A 16136-nucleotide genomic window follows, 5' to 3' on the forward strand; every position below is an offset into this window, starting at 1 on the left:
AAATGGTTTGACCGTTTAAATGAGGCAAAAAAAGGTATCCCTAATCTTAAAATCTATCCCTTTCAAAATGCAAAAGAAAAAAATGGCAAAATCCCGGACATTTTTAGATATTTAAAAAACTCGACCAGACGGAAATTTAAGGGCCGAAAAGGAGGACATGCCCCTGGAAAAACCGGACATATTGTAACCCTCCTGCTACTCCTACTCCTCACCCCCATTTAATCGCACTCTCTTGTGGGGTTGGCTGCATGTCCAATGTTTTTAGCCACCACATAAATGGGAATGCCTTCCATACAGTTTGATTTTCCTCCCAACACCCCCCACACCCTTCCTCTCCTTCATTTGCCCTCATGTGAAATTTAGCTCACATATAAAATTGTTACTAGAGCCTGAAAACCTATTTTCCTCAACTGTTGCCTCACTTTCTCCATCTCTTTCATTCATCTTCCTCTTATTTCATCCTGTGTGCCCCCAGAGAGACCCCACAGTAGCACGCTTGCTGCTGAGTGCCTTGCTCTGTGGCGTTGTGGATGAAGTACAACGCATGAAAGGCGATACAGAACAGCAACACATTTCCCAGAAATTTACCATGCACACAAACCGGCTTATGGCTTCCTCTCTGACCTGCTTTCCACCATTTGTGGCTTGCATTCAGGTATGACGTTTACTTGCTCTCACCAGTGGAAACTGCATTGACAGCAGTCTGTGAGATTCAGTTTGTCTCTTCACGTTATGCCCCCACCTTTCCTTTCATGATCGAGTGGCCATTTTTCAATTTCTAAAATTCTACTTTTTGTCTTTTCCCAAAGGTATTTTTCCCCTTCATTGATTTCATATGATATATATATATATATATATATATATATATATATATATATATATATATATATATATATATATATATATATATATATATATATTGTTGCGGATATGAGGATTGTATTTTTTTTATTGTCTTGTATTGTAGTAAATTGTTGTGAATTATTGTTTTATTCTGGACCCTCCTGCCTCCAGTGTTGTATAAAGGTCAAAGGGCGTTCCCGTAGTTAATACCATAAAGCATACACGTTAGCCAATCATAGATTTCCCCCCTGGTTGATAGATATATCTTTATTATGTGTATTAGGGTAAGGCCTTGTTTTCCATTAAGATGACACTCCATTGCACTGCATTAAATAAGAGTAGATCCCCTTCCTTTCACTTTCCCCTTTCATCATTGCCAAGCCTCGATTGCAAATTACATCCCCTCCAAAACCACCATTGAACATGTGCTCGGATCGGGGAAGAAAGGCGGGTCCCCACCTCGTCATAGAGGGGAGGAGTGAGTCAGCCCCACTCAACCAACCACGAACAAGGGGTTGGACTTGGAGAGGGTGTGGAGAGAAACATCAAGGAGGTTCGCGAAGGTTGAGGGGCGGGGCCTATATAACCTGCCGCGGGACGCTCCCCAAGCAGATGAGCTTTGACAAGAGTACATTGAGATCACCCAAGGAAGCTTTGTACACAGCAACGGCTGATCAAGTGGGCCGATGTTTGTTCCTGAGCTGGTGCTTTTCCGAGCAGAGTCCGAGGCTGGCATGTGAGCAAAAGAACATAGAGAACATTAAGGAGATCATCATCCAGGGAAGCACAAAGCCTGCTATTCGTCGCCTTGCTCGCCAGCAGCAGCAGACGACAGCAGCAGCAGCGGCGGCCACGGCAGCAACCACCGCCGCTTGGGGCCTGGACGGCGGTTTTGAGCAGGGCCGCGAAGGAACGGCGGCTGCCAAACGCGCCGATCGTGCTGCAGTACCAGTGGACCTTCCTTTCCCTCCAGCCATCCACCTCCTGCCTTTCCATCCTTCTTGTGTACGTGAGTTTGTTCTGTTTGTTTTGTCCCTGGGTATTTAATTAAGCTCGTATAAGCTAGCGTTGCACTGTGTCTCTAAAATCTTCTGTATATTATTTTATTATCTTTCCTTCTCCTTGGTTATTTTTGGGTGTAAATAGAAATAAATTATATTCGTATTTCCAACCTTTTTGTCTTCTTCTTCTTCACATCCGTGTCGCCTTAGTCTTTTCCCTATTGAATATCTGTGGCGCGATCCGGCCAACGTTCGGGGATCGGGTTAATCGGGGTAACTGTTAGGCCTCGGTGCCATCCGCTCGGCAAACCAACATCCTTATCCGCGGGCCGTAACAATTGGTGTCAGGAGTGTCGGATTCGGACCTGGGACTAAATTTATTTAGCCCAAATTTTGGAATACCAATTGTACCATTTGCGGTAACAATTGGTGTCTGGGAGTGAGATACGAGGCCCAAACCAAATTTTTAAAACATCAAGAAAAAAATTTGGTCAAAATTTGGAGCGGCCGAAATTTGTTTTGTTTTAGGAAAACCTGAATTTTGAAATCGCGCCATGGATAGTCAAGGCGATCGGATGCCGGTGGGGGAACTAGGAGAGGGGTTAGGAGTAACCCAGGATCAGAGGGACGAAATAGAGGAGAGCAATGAGGAGGTGGTTGAGGAGGGTTCAGGCGCACAAAATGGCGCACGAGGGTAGAGAGGCGCAAAATGGCGCCTCGTACGAGCCCGCGGTGCCAACAGACTGGGGCCTATTCATGACACAATGCCTGGCGTACATGGCCGAGCAGAGGGAAGAAAGGAATAAATTTAGCAGGGAAATGAAAAAAATGGAAGACAGAATGGAGGAGCGACTAGGAAATCAAATCGAGAGGCTAGGAAGCAAAATGGGTGACCGCATGCAAAAATGTGGGGAGACCATGGATCGCATGGTGGGCGAGAAGGTCCCAAGGGTGCACGAGGAGGTAACGCGGGTCGAGAAGCGCTGGTTGAGCGAAGCGGAGAAAAGCGCGGGTACAATGACGGGGGTAGAAATCGCGACAGGGGGTTTGGAAAAGCCGGCGACCGATGAGGTAGAGGGAATTTTATTAAAGCCAACGGTCGTCGAGGTGAGTAAAGAAAAAGTGGTAGTGGGCATTGAAATTGAAGAGACCGGGGACTTAGAAAACCACTCGCGGCGGGAGGAAAAGATGGAATATGTACAAAGTCCCTGCTCAAATCATGATGATGTACTTGCTAATCCAAATGGAAGTTTGCAGGTGCGCGTGGAGAAAAGGATCCCCCAGGTGAGTCGTGCTGTATATTGTGCGGGTAGATTTTGTAGAAGGATGTTCGGCGACAAAAGAATTGTCGCGCGATTGGGGTCAATATGGCACCCGGGCGTTGGTGAAGGGTCCCGTGTGAGTGGAAATGGCACGCGTGTGAAAGAAAAGTGTGCGTCAAGGGGTGAGCGTGTTACGAAGCGCGAGTGTGATACCGAGTGCGAGCGAGAATGCACGTCGGGGTGTACGGAGTGTGACACAGGGAGTGAGAGCAATACGAAGTGTGCGTCAAGGGGTGAGCGTGTTACGAAGCGCGAGTGTGATACCGAGTGCGAGCGAGAATGCACGTCGGGGTGTACGGAGTGTGACACAGGGAGTGAGAGCAATACGAAGTGTGCGTCAAGGGGTGAGCGTGTTACGAAGCGCGAGTGTGATACCGAGTGCGAGCGAGAATGCACGTCGGGGTGTACGGGGTGTGACACAGGGAGTGAGAGCGATACGGAGTGTACGTGCAAGGGTGAGAGTGACCCGGAGAGTGAGTTGGTGGTGGAGCGGGTGCGAGAATGCACGCTTGGAATGGTTGAGGGTGTGCGAGGAAGCACACCTGAGTTGGTCATGGCGCGGGTGTGGGAGAACCCATGTGAGCGCGTTAGTGGGTGGATGCCAGAGTGCACGCCCATGGTGAGTGGTACGGAGTACGTACCGGGGGAGAGTGCGCAAGACGGTGTGCGAGGTGTGTTAAGGGAGTGTGCGAACAGCGAGTGTGCGAACAGCGAGTGTGCGCGAGAGGTGTGGTGTGTAACAGGGAGTGCGTTGGTGGAATGTACGGACGGCGTTGGAGCACCGAGCTCAGTGAGGGTGAAAGGGGTAGCGTATGCGTGTGAGCATGCAGGTGAAGCATCGACGGTAACCGGGTTAGCGGTTAGAGCGACGGATAGCCGATGCGAGCCCCCGGGGCGCGGTGTGCTTTGTTGGATGCCAGGCCCGGCGCGGATCGAAGCTGCGTCGCTTCTCTTCGAAGCGTCGTTGCCGATTCGGGCTTGGCCCCACCCCGCATGGTCGAGTCCGGGCCTTGTCGGGCGAGGCGACCGGTCCGGTTCAAGGGCGAGTGGGAGGAAGCGGAACGGTGCCCCCTCGCGGGGACGGGGTTCCGACCGGGCGAGCCTCAGCCATCGGGCCCGGGACCGCAAGGTACCGAGCCGCGATGATGCGTGGAACCTCGGCCCGAGCATGCCTCCTCCCCAGAGTCGTGAATGCCGGACGGATCCAACTACAGGCGACCAAACCACCCGAATTCATTGCTCGGCTTTACGAAGCCGGGTTTAATGATGTCATGACGCACCGAGGCTAGGATATAGCGGACGATGATGATGATACTGATAGTGTTTTTGATCCGAAATTTAGAAAAGTGAATAGAATTGGCAGTAATTGGAAATTTTTGATTGGTTGCAATTGGATGAGCCAAATTGGTAGTGGAAGATACCCGATGTGATGGGATGGCAACTCTGCCATCTCTCACAACGGGGGCAAAGGAGCACTAGTTTTATGGGGTTTATGGCAGTGAAAACTAGCCCGGGAGGGTTTGGATAATGTGTAGGGCCCTAGAGATTGACAATAGGTAACGGTAAGGTTAGGTAGCTACATTGGACAGGTAGCTGGGGACGTAGTGAGGGTAGTTTGGATGATAATGACGTGGTATGTGCTTAGTTTAAAGGGAAGACGGGGAGCACTAAGTTAGCAGGGCAACAGGTAGTTTAGATGATGCCGTGTGAGTGTTGGAGGTGTATTGAAGTGTATTGTGAAAGGTGTGTGAGGAACAGGTGTGATTGCACAGGTGTGCAACTGGACAGGTGTATGGAGCAGTGTATGAGTGAGTGATGGTGATGAGTGTTGTATTGACCGAATGGTCCTGGGAGGAAGGAGGGTGCAGGTGGCACCAGGTAAGATTGCACAGGTGTGCAACAACAGGTGTATGGAGAATGGTTGTGTGAAATACATGGAGTGTGGAATACCTGGAGAGTGGAATATATGGAGTATTGGAATGGATGGTCGTGGAGTGAGTATGGTGGAAATTGTGGAGTGGAGTGGATGGTGCGAAGGTGTGAATGGGGGAAGGATGGACCCCCATCACGAATACCCGGGGAGGGTAGTGTAAGTGTTAGGTAGAGGGTATAGGTAAATTGTGGTTGGATATTGCCATCTGTGGTGCGGGTGAAAGAATGGTGTTTGGATGGGTGCATTAGTGTTGTGGAAATGGCTGGGCGTGTAGCCTGTTAGTGTGTGTAGTTGGTTTGGGCACTCCACCACTGTGAGGATGTCAGCCAGGTGAGGCCGCAGGTGGGCTCTGGGAGCCGGTGGAGTTGTTGTGGATGAGGCCCGAGGATCCGGAGGACGGACCCGTGTAGCCCAGTGCCAGAGGGCACCGAGGGGTGACAGAGCCAGGAGGGGCCTTCCCCAGTTAGATAGGTTAGGGTGAGGAGCTAGGTAAGCTCGGGTGGCAACTGCAGTGGTGGAGGTGTGCAGGTGGGTAGACCTGCTGGGAGAGCTACACGCCCCAGTCCTGAAATTGTGCAAGGGCACCGGGAGATGAATCGGGGGAGTGAGACCCCAAATTGAGAAGCACCACAGTTTGGTCAATTGGAGTTGGTTTTTAAAACCACATAGAGTAAGATTGCCAATGGGTTGGCAGGGAAAGCCCCGGGTAGTGTAAAGTGTGTTAAAGTCATTTAGAGGATAGTTAGGATTAAGAATCTCCTCGCACCATCTACATCCACTCACCTGAGGTGACGTAACTCCACACCATGCCATGTTTTATTATTTTTATTGTGCAGATGTTTGGATTGTGAGACGCATCATGACGTGGGTGTGACATTGTGCTTTGTTGTTCCATCTCTTCCTCCTTATGAGGATTGATGATGAATTGGGTGATGGCAAATTTTGGTTAGAGGGATTGTGGGAATGAATTTGGAATAGAAGAAATATGGGGAAGACGTGACATTAGCGACGAATTGGTAAATGTGTAAATTTTTGTAAATATGGGGTAAGGGCAAGGGTAGTGTAGGTGACAGGGGGGGTGACGTACGGTAGGGACGAGCTTTCTCACTTCGCTCTCCGTACGCACTTCACCTTGCATTGCCTTATTGATGTGTACCCTTGTGACCTTACCCCTCGCTCATCTGTCTGTCCCCCCTTTTTGTCTCCCACATGAGGACCTGTACGCCACTGGGCGCCGAGGGGAGCGTGCGTGAGTCCGCCATTGTGCGCCCGGAACTCCCAGAACCAGCTGTCTGCATCGATGCACCACATTATGGACCACATGTCTGTGGCCGAGCACCACTTATGGACCCCATGGGTTGGGGCATGGCCCCTCTGCTGGAACCGGCCATGAAGGCCCGAAATCTTGCTGGCGGACCTTGGCCACAGGGCACCGATGCCCCACAGGTGAACCACACTAGTCGGCCCTGTGGGCCATAAATAAATAACAATGGACACGTTGGGTGCATTTTATTTTAATACAAATAGGCCGCCAGCAAAGGAAGATGACAACAACTGGAAAATAGTAATAGCCAGCAGAGGGAGCCGAAGAGCAAGAGACCACCTGCAGGGTTAGGGGTTGTTTGTTGTTTTTATTTTATTGAACAATGATGACTGTGCACCGATTGGTGCTTGAGGGTGCTTTGGTGCGTTTTTGGATGCTTTCATGGTGCGTCGATGCAGAGCAGACTGTCTCCCCCCCCAGAAAGAACAATCACAGGTCCTGGGTTACGTTTTGTAAATAAAAGCAGAGCCATTGTAAATAATGCTCCCCACCGTCAGTGTATAGTTTGAAGACCATTCCGCAATTCGGTTAGCTGTGGGCGTGAGTCTGTTAGGTAGGGTGCAATGGAGCAGCGGGACATATGTATTTATGTTTTAAAACTGTCGCACTCAGGGTCAGGTTAAAAGTAGAGGGAACTACACCTACGTGTCGCACTAAGCTAAAGTTATAGGCCCGGGCCGTGCCTAAGAGGAGGAGGGTGCAGTGTTGCGGATATGAGGATTGTATTTTTTTATTGTGTTGTATTGTAGTAAATTGTTGTGAATTATTGTTTTATTCTGGACCCTCCTGCCTCCAGTGTTGTATAAAGGTCAAAGGGCGTTCCCGTAGTTAATTCCACAAAGCATACACGTTAGCCAATCATAGATTTCCCCCCTAGTTGATAGATATATCTTTATTATGTGTATTAGGGTAAGGCCTTGTTTTCCATTAAGATGACACTCCATTGCACTGCATTAAATAAGAGTAGATCCCCTGCCTTTCACTTTCCCCTTTCATCATTGCCAAGCCTCGATTGCAAATTACATCCCCTCCAAAACCACCATTGAACATGTGCTCGGATCGGGGAAGAAAGGCGGGTCCCCACCTCGTCATAGAGGGGAGGAGTGAGTCAGCCCCACTCAACCAACCACGAACAAGGGGTTGGACTTGGAGAGGGTGTGGAGAGAAACATCAAGGAGGTTCGCGAAGGTTGAGGGGCGGGGCCTATATAACCCGCCGCGGGACGCTCCCCAAGCAGATGAGCTTTGACAAGAGTACATTGAGATCACCCAAGGAAGCTTTGTACACAGCAACGGCTGATCAAGTGGGCCGATGTTTGTCCCTGAGCTGGTGCTTTTCCGAGCAGAGTCCGAGGCTGGCATGTGAGCAAAAGAACATAGAGAACATTAAGGAGATCATCATCCAGGGAAGCACAAAGCCTGCTATTCGTCGCCTTGCTCGCCAGCAGCACCAGACAACAGCAGCAGCAGCGGCGGCCACAGCAGCAACCACCGCCGCTTGGGGCCTGGACGGCGGTTTTGAGCAGGGCCGCGAAGGAACGGCGGCTGCCAAACGCGCCGATCATGCTGCAGTACCATTGGACCTTCCTTTCCCTCCAGCCATCCACCTCCTGCCTTTCCATCCTTCTTGTGTACGTGAGTTTGTTCTGTTTGTTTTGTCCCTGGGTATTTAATTAAGCTCGTATAAGCTAGCGTTGCACTGTGTCTCTAAAATCTTCTGTATATTATTTTATTATCTTTCCTTCTCCTTGGTTATTTTTGGGTGTAAATAGAAATAAATTATATTCGTATTTCCAACCTTTTTGTCTTCTTCTTCTTCACATCCGTGTCGCCTTAGGCTTTTCCCTATTGAATATCTGTGGCGCGATCCGGCCAACGTTCGGGGATCGGGTTAATCGGGGTAACTGTTAGGCCGCGGTGCCATCCGCTCGGCAAACCAACATCCTTATCCGCGGGCCGTAACAATATATATATATATATATATATATATATATATATATATATATATATATATATATATATATATATATATATATATATACACAGTTGTCCCTCGCTATATCGCGGTTCACTTTTCGCGGCGTCGGTACATCGCGGGTTTTTCTCGCTAGTATAGTATATGTAAAATTATATCGCGGATTTTTCGCTATATCGTGGGATTTTGCGGTATAAATGTATTTTTATATCCTATTATCTTAAATATTTTTGTGGTAAAATAAGCATTTTCTAGCCTAAAAAATTAAAAAACGTAAAGAAATAAGAAAAATACAGTAATTAAAACATATTACAAGAAATAAAATACTGTACATAGTGTACAGTAGAAGGGTAGACAGAGACAAAGAGTCGTGCGTATGGAAAACGCAGATGCGGCAGCTTCCACTTGCGCTAGTTACCCACGTAATGGGTAACTGTAATGCTCTTTCTGGCTGTGCAGTACATTCATCATCGTCATCACCTTCATCGTCATCAGTACTGCACAGCTAATTCATCATCATCTTCATCACGCAAGTTGTAGTATTGAAGAGCCGGGGCTCTTGCTTGATACGGACGAAATGACGGGCAAGACACAAACTCGTCCGAGAAGATATTTATTCTCAAAACCAACTCGGGAACACTAAAAAGCCCGTTTATCGGGCTGCATTATAAAGCACAACCAGAAACCGAAAGCCACGCCTCTCAAGCGTGGCGTGCTTTGGTGGTCACATGACCAGCCACTCTTGCGCCATGGATCCCCGCCGGTGACGTCACCGGCTGGAGCAAGGAGATTCTGATGCTGGTCTTGCTTGGGGGACCCATGGGTCGCTACAGTATCTTCAATGGTGAGTACCCATTAGAATTTTATATGTTGTTAAAATTACGTATGTTTAAGAGTGTAAAAAGTGTTTAAGAGTATAGGAAGTGTTTATAAGAGTATGGGAAAGGTTAATAAGAGTGTGGGAAAGGTTAATAAGAGTGTGGGGAGGGTCGTAAAGCTTTAAAATATATATAAATAATAAAATAAAAATATGGTCGCTACTTCGCGGATTTTCGTCTATCGCGGGGGGTTCTGGAACGTAACCCCGCGATAAACGAGGGATCACTGTATATATATATATATATATATATATATATATATATATATATATATATATATATATATATATATATATATAAAAATATATATATACATACATACATACATACATACATACATATATATATGCACACACATATACATATACATATATATACAGTGCATTCAGAAAGTATTCAGACCCCTTCACTTTTTTCACATTTTATGTTGCAGCCTTATGCTGAAATCGTTTACATTCATTTTTTCCCTCATCAATCTACACTCAATACCCCATAATGACAAAGAGAAAACAGGATTTTAGAAAGTTTTGCAAATTTATTAAAAAGAAAAAACTGAAATATCACATTTACATAAGTAATCAGACCCTTTGCTATGACACTTGAAATTTAGCTCACGTACCTCCCATTTCTCTTGATCATCTTTGAGATGTTTGTACACCTTGATTGGAGTCCATCTGTGGTAAATTCAATTGATTGGACATGATTTGGAAAGGCACACACCTGTCTATATAAGGTCTCACAGCTGACGTTGCATATCAGAGCAAAAACCAAGTCATGAGGTGGAAGGAACTGCCTGCAGAGCTCAGAGACAGGATTGAGTCGAGGCACAGATCTGAGGAAGCCTACAAAAAAAATCTCTGCTGCATTGAAGGTTCCCAAGAGTACCAGTTGAGTACCAGTTCACTGGTAAATCCCTATTTGTCGTTGAAGGCGGCAAAAAGGGTTGGCGTCAGGAAGGGCATCCGGCCGTAAAACATTGCTTCAAAAAGGGGACCAAAAAACAACAACTACCACGGTCCCCGAAAAGGCCAACCCCCGCTTTGCGGGGAAAAATGGCCTCTAAACGGTGGTTTTATTTTATTTTTTATTGAAGGTTCCCAAGAGCACAGTGGCCTCCATAATTCTTAAATGGAAGAAGTTTGGAACAACCTGAACACTTCCTTGAGCTGGCCGCCCGGCCAACCTGCGCAATCGGGGGAGAAGGGCCTTGGTAAGGGAGGTGACCAAGAACCCGATGGTCACTCTGTCTGAGCTCCAGAGATCCTGTGTAGAGATGGGAGAAACTTCCAGGAGGACAACCATCACTGCAACACTCCACCGATCTGGGATTTATGGCAGAGTGGCCAGACGGAAGCCTCTCCTCAGTGAAAAACACATGAAAGCCCGCTTGGAGTTTGCAAAACAGCACCTAAAGGACTAAGACTGTGTGAGGAACAAGAATCTGTGGGCTTGTGGGATATATATACAGTCACGTGAAAAAGTAAGTACACGCCATGTAAAGTTTTGACTTTTTCAACATATTTCAACATACAGCTATTTGATCATCATTTCAACAATATTGATAGATAAAGGTGATATAATACTACAAATATCATGAAACATTTACATTTTGTAGTCCATTGTATAATTTAAATAAACATAAATGCAAATTTCGCATGTGGAAAAAGTAAGTACACCCCTACATTTATCACTACAAATACCTAAAATTAGAATCAGGTGCACCAGCTCAGGTGCAAATGATTAGAACAACGTTAGAGAGGATCTTGGAGGAACCTGTCTTATTTAAACCTCAGACATTTCGTTTGGTTTGTTCTTTGTTGTTGAAGTGTGCGGTGTCACCATGCCTAGATCACAAGAGCTCTCTGAAGCCTTCAGAAAGAAGGTTATAGATGCCTTCGAGTCTGGGAAGGGATTTAAAAAGATCTCCGAACAATTTGAAATCGATCATTCGACTGTCCGTAAGATCATCTACAAGTGGAGAAGATTCCAAACAACTGCCAACTTGTTCAAGCCAGGCCACCCCAGCAAGTTCAGCCCGAGAGCAGACCACAAGATGCTGAAATAAGTCTCTAAGAACCCCAGAATGTCATCACGGGACCAACAGGTAGCTCTTGCCACTGTTGATGTCAAAGTGCACGAGTCTACCATTAGAAAAAACCCAAAGCACCGTTTAGAGGCCATTTTTCTCCGCAAAGCGGGGGTTGGCCTTTTTCGGGGACCGTGGTTGTTGTTTTTTGGTCCCCTTTTTGAAGCAATGTTTTACGGCCGGATGCCCTTCCTGATGCCAACCCTTTTTGTCGCCTTTTACGACAAACAGGGAATTACCAGTGAACTGGTACTCAATTATCCGACCTCGGAAGGATGACAGGCTGAGTCAACCCCCCTGGCGTTAATTCAGCGATCGACCGGGATTCGAACCCAGGATCCTTGGATCCTAAGCTGGCACCCTAGCCGCGAAGCCAACACCAGGCTCTAAGCCAACACCAGGCTACCATTAGAAAGAGGCTGCACACATTTGATCTACATGGGAGGTGTGCCAGGAGGAAACCATTGCTGTCCAGAAAGAACATCAGGGCAAGACTAAAGTTTGCCAATGAACACCTCGGCAAAGACCAGCACTTCTGGAACAATGTGCTCTGGACAGATGAGTCAAAGGTAGAGCTATTTGGCCACAGTACTAGAAGACATGTTTGGCGAAAACCAAAGACAGCATTTCACCACAAGAACTTGATACCAACTGTAAAGCATGGTGGTGGAAATATTATTGTTTGGGGCAGCTTTGCTGCATCAGGGCCTGGGCAGCTCACCATCATAGAATCCACGATGAATTCTTCATTGTACCAGAGGGTGCTTGAGGATAATGTGAGGCCATCTGTCGGAAAGTTGAAGCTCAACCGAAGGTAGACCTTGCAACATGACAATGACCCTAAACATACCAGTAAATCCACCAAGGAATGGCTGAAAAGAAAGAAATGGAGGGTTCTGGAATGGCCAAGTCGAAGCCCGGATCTAAATTCCATCGAGATGTTGTGGGGGGATTTGAAACGAGCTGTGCATGCAAGAAACCCCTCAAACATCGCACAGATTAAAGAATTCTGCATGGAGGAGTGGGCAAAAATTTCTCCCAGTCGATATCAGACTGGTAGACAGTTATAAGAAACGCCTACTTGAGGTTGTTTTTGCCAAAGGGGGCAATACCACCTATTAGAGCCAAGAGTGTACTTACTTTTTCCATATGCTAAATTTGCATTTATGTTTATTTAAATTGTACAATGGACTACAAAATGTAAATGTTTCATGATATTTGTTATATTATATCACCTTTATCTCTCAATATTGTTGAAATGAAGATCAAATAGCTGTATGTTGAAATATGTTGAAAAAGTCAAAACTTTACATGGGGTGTACTTACTTTTTCACGTGACTGTATGTATGTATGTATGTATGTATGTATGTATATATATGTATGTATATATACATGTATGTATATATATATATATATATATATATATATATATATATATATATATATATATATATATATATATATATGACTGGTTCTGGCAAAAGCAGACACTTGGGGACAAAAATCAAAATTGAGATTTTGATATCATCTGAATACCCCATGCTTTTCTCTTTCATTTGATACTAGCAGAAGTACCCGGCAGGGGAGGGGGGGAATAGGGGGGAGGAGTGGGAATATGGGGGAGGTAGGGGTGGGAGTGAAAGGGGGAGGTGGGAGGGGGGTAGGAGGGGGAGGGAGGCAGCACATTCGAGCAAAATCCCAAAAAACTAGCTTTTTTTTTTTTTTTTCCTTTCTGAAAACACTCCCAGGAACTCGCTGATGAACCTCTGAAAGTTTGACGGAAAATCCGTTCGGCCATCTCTGAGAAAAATGGTGACAGACAGACATCTCTCTTATATAGTAGATATACATTATGTTAATTGGATGAAAATTAACAAAGTTACGGTATTTTAATGACAATTATATTTTCGTTTAAACAATGGACATAATTAGGTTCAAAGTTCACAATACAGTTCACACGCCCAAAGAATGTGCACACGTAGAGCTTTTCATTCATACCAAACATGTACATCAGGGATCTCCTTCGAATTACGATGTATGGCTCGTTGTAAAACATCGAAATTTCGCGATCTTCGTGTCTTTTTGACCGAGGAATCGTGACTTTCTGAGCACATTTTGAGAATGACACTTTAGATTCTTTTTTTTTTCTTTTCTTTTTTTTCTTTTTTTTGTATACAAGATCGAGGCTCGTGAAAGAGCGAACATTAATCACACGGAAAGACAAACCGACACATAAAACATATAACATAGGGAGCGGTAGACAAGATGGGGAGAGAGGGGGAAGGACACAAACACAACATTTGAGAGCAGGGACCGAGAGACATGGAGACATCGAGAGATCTGAGAGAGGGCGGGGGCTTTGGGGGGGGGGGCGTGGGAAGGGGGCGGTGGGAGAGGTATAAAACATATGGACACTGCCAGGACTTCCAGGAAAGAAGTTGGAATTTCAAACAAGGTGGATCTGGGGTGAATTAGCGGGGGTAGAAAAGATCAAGGTTTTGGATGGGGGAAGATAAGAGATGGTGGTGAACAGCTGTTTTAAAGACCTGGAGGGAGGAGTGGGATTGAAGGGAGTGAGGGAGTTTGTTCCAGAGGCGGGAGAAAAGAGGAATGAAAGAGTGAAGGTGAGCAGAGAGCCGAGATTTCGGCAGTTTAACCATCAGAGGGTTGCTGGCAGATCTTGTGCGACCTGTAGGAATATTTGGGGGACAGAGCACAGAGAGAGCTGGGGGTGCAAGGCCGGAGAGGAGTCGGTAGAAGACAGAAAGACCACCTACCTGCCTGCGGTGAGTGAGTGAAAGGCCCTCAGAGATAGCTTCATCGCGGGAGATTCCAATAATTCTGAAAGCTTTGGTTTCAACAGCGTGAAGCCGAGCTAGGTGTGAGGCAGGAGCACCGGCCCATAGGGGAGAACAGTATTCCATTGAGCTGCGGATGAAAGCCTTGTATGTGGTGAGGAGCTCAGGTGTGCCGAGGAAGGACTTCGCACGACGGAGGATGCCCAGTCGGCGACTGGCTTTGGAGGCCAGCTTGGAAATGTGGTTTTCCCAAGAAAGATCATGGCAGATAGTGAGACCCAAAATCTTGAGCGACAGAACTTCTTGGAGAGGATTGTTGAGAAAGTAGATGGGAGGGTTGTCCAGTCGATCTTTTCGGAGAGACATAGTAAGAGTGTGAGATTTGTCAGGATTGAAAGACATGTTCCACTTGTTTGACCAGTCTGTGATTTTGTCCAGGTCTTCAGAGAGTGAGGAGGCAGCAGACTGCCGATCTGAGGGAAGAGGTATGGAGCGGCAGAGAGTGGAGTCATCAGCAAAGAGATAGAGAGGATTTTCGAGAGAGTCAGAGAGATCATTGATGAAGACCAGAAAAAGCACGGGGCCCAGAACACTGCCTTGGGGAACTCCAGCCTGAACAGGAAGAGGAGATGAGAGAAACCCATTCAGGGCCACACGTTGACGTCGACTAGAGAGGAAGTCCGCCAGCCATGCGTGGAGATTTCCATGGATACCAAAGGAGGAGAGTTTGGTGAGCAGAGCGGGGTGCCAGACCGTGTCGAAGGCACGTGATATGTCGAGGGAGACAGCTCTAATTTCCTGTTTGGCATTGAGGACCTCCATCCATTGTTGAGACAGCAGAAGCAGCATGTCCAGAGTAGAGTGACCTGGTCTGAAAGCAAATTGATGATCAGAGATCAAGCCATTGGAGAAGAGGAAAGATTTCATATCCGAAGCAATGATGGATTCCATGACTTTGCTGATAATTGGGAGAAGGCTGATTGGTCTGTAGTTGCTAGGATCTGTTTTTGCACCTTTTTTGTGCAAAGCGGTGATGTTGGCTGATTTCCAAGCAGATGGCAGTTGACCTTGAGCAAAAGAGAGGGTGAAGAGAACAGAGAGAGGGTGAGATAGAGCAGCAGAGCAGGATTTTAGGACCCGTGGGCTGATGCCGTCGGGTCCAGTTGCAGAATCAGAGTCGAGGGTTGACAGAAACTTTTCCACCTTGTCAGGAGGAAAGGACACGGAGTCCAGGAGCAGCAGGGTACGACTGGGTATGGTGGGTACAGAGAGGGATGGGTTTGGGACACAAGATTTAGAGGCAAACACAGAGTTGAGGCATTCAGCTTTTTCACGTGCGGAGTCAGCTGTGTAGCCGTTTGAGGTAAGGGAGGGGATGGAGGGGGAACAAACACCAGAAACGGATTTGACCAGACGCCACCAGGATTTGGAAGAGGGAGACAGATAAGAGAGTTCGGTCTTGAGAACGGAGAGATATTGTTTCCTGGCTCTCCTGAGGGTGGACACACACTTGTTTCGGGCTTTGTGAAAGGAAATGAGATTTCCTTCCGTTGGATTTGCTTTCCAGGAGACGAAGGCAAGTTGTTTCTGGGCAACAGCCTCACCACAAGATTCCGTGTACCATGGACGGGAGGAAGGGTATGACAACTGAAGACGAGATGGGATAAATCTGTGCATGAGAGAGAGCAATTTACTTTGGAAGAATTCCCAGGATGAGTTGATGTCAGAGGTGGTAGAGATGGGAGACCAGTCCAGATGATTGATGGCTGCTTGAAGACCGTGCCAGTTGGCCTGAGTGAAATGCCAGACTCGTCGACGCTGAGCAGGCTCCCTGAGGATGGTCAGAGAGATGTCCACTTTAACAAGGACATGATCAGATGATCCGATCGGAGCAGAAGAAGAGCAGCAGACATTTTCAGGGAAGTTAGTCATAACCAAGTCCAGAAGAGAAGATGTTCCGTTGACTGAGATCCGGGT

General features: G+C 46.9%; 1 protein-coding gene across 3 annotated transcripts in view; it reads left to right on the forward strand.

Moving 5' to 3' along the window:
- The window catches only part of PRKDC (protein kinase, DNA-activated, catalytic subunit), a 334330-nt gene that overhangs the window by 234295 nt on the left and 83899 nt on the right, over nucleotides 1-16136 (forward strand). For all 3 annotated transcript variants that reach the window (XR_010984003.2, XM_068112798.2, XM_068112799.2), the window contains exon 61: nucleotides 476-655. Coding sequence is in view for 2 of the 3 variants with exons in the window: in XM_068112798.2 (XP_067968899.2) it covers nucleotides 476-655 (180 nt within the window). In the remaining variant the exon portion in view is untranslated. The remainder of the gene's footprint in view (nucleotides 1-475; nucleotides 656-16136) is intronic.

This window comes from Myxine glutinosa, chromosome 4 (assembly GCF_964187855.1).
Source record: "Myxine glutinosa chromosome 4, kmMyxGlut1.1, whole genome shotgun sequence".
Classification (NCBI taxonomy): Eukaryota; Metazoa; Chordata; class Myxini; order Myxiniformes; family Myxinidae; genus Myxine; species Myxine glutinosa.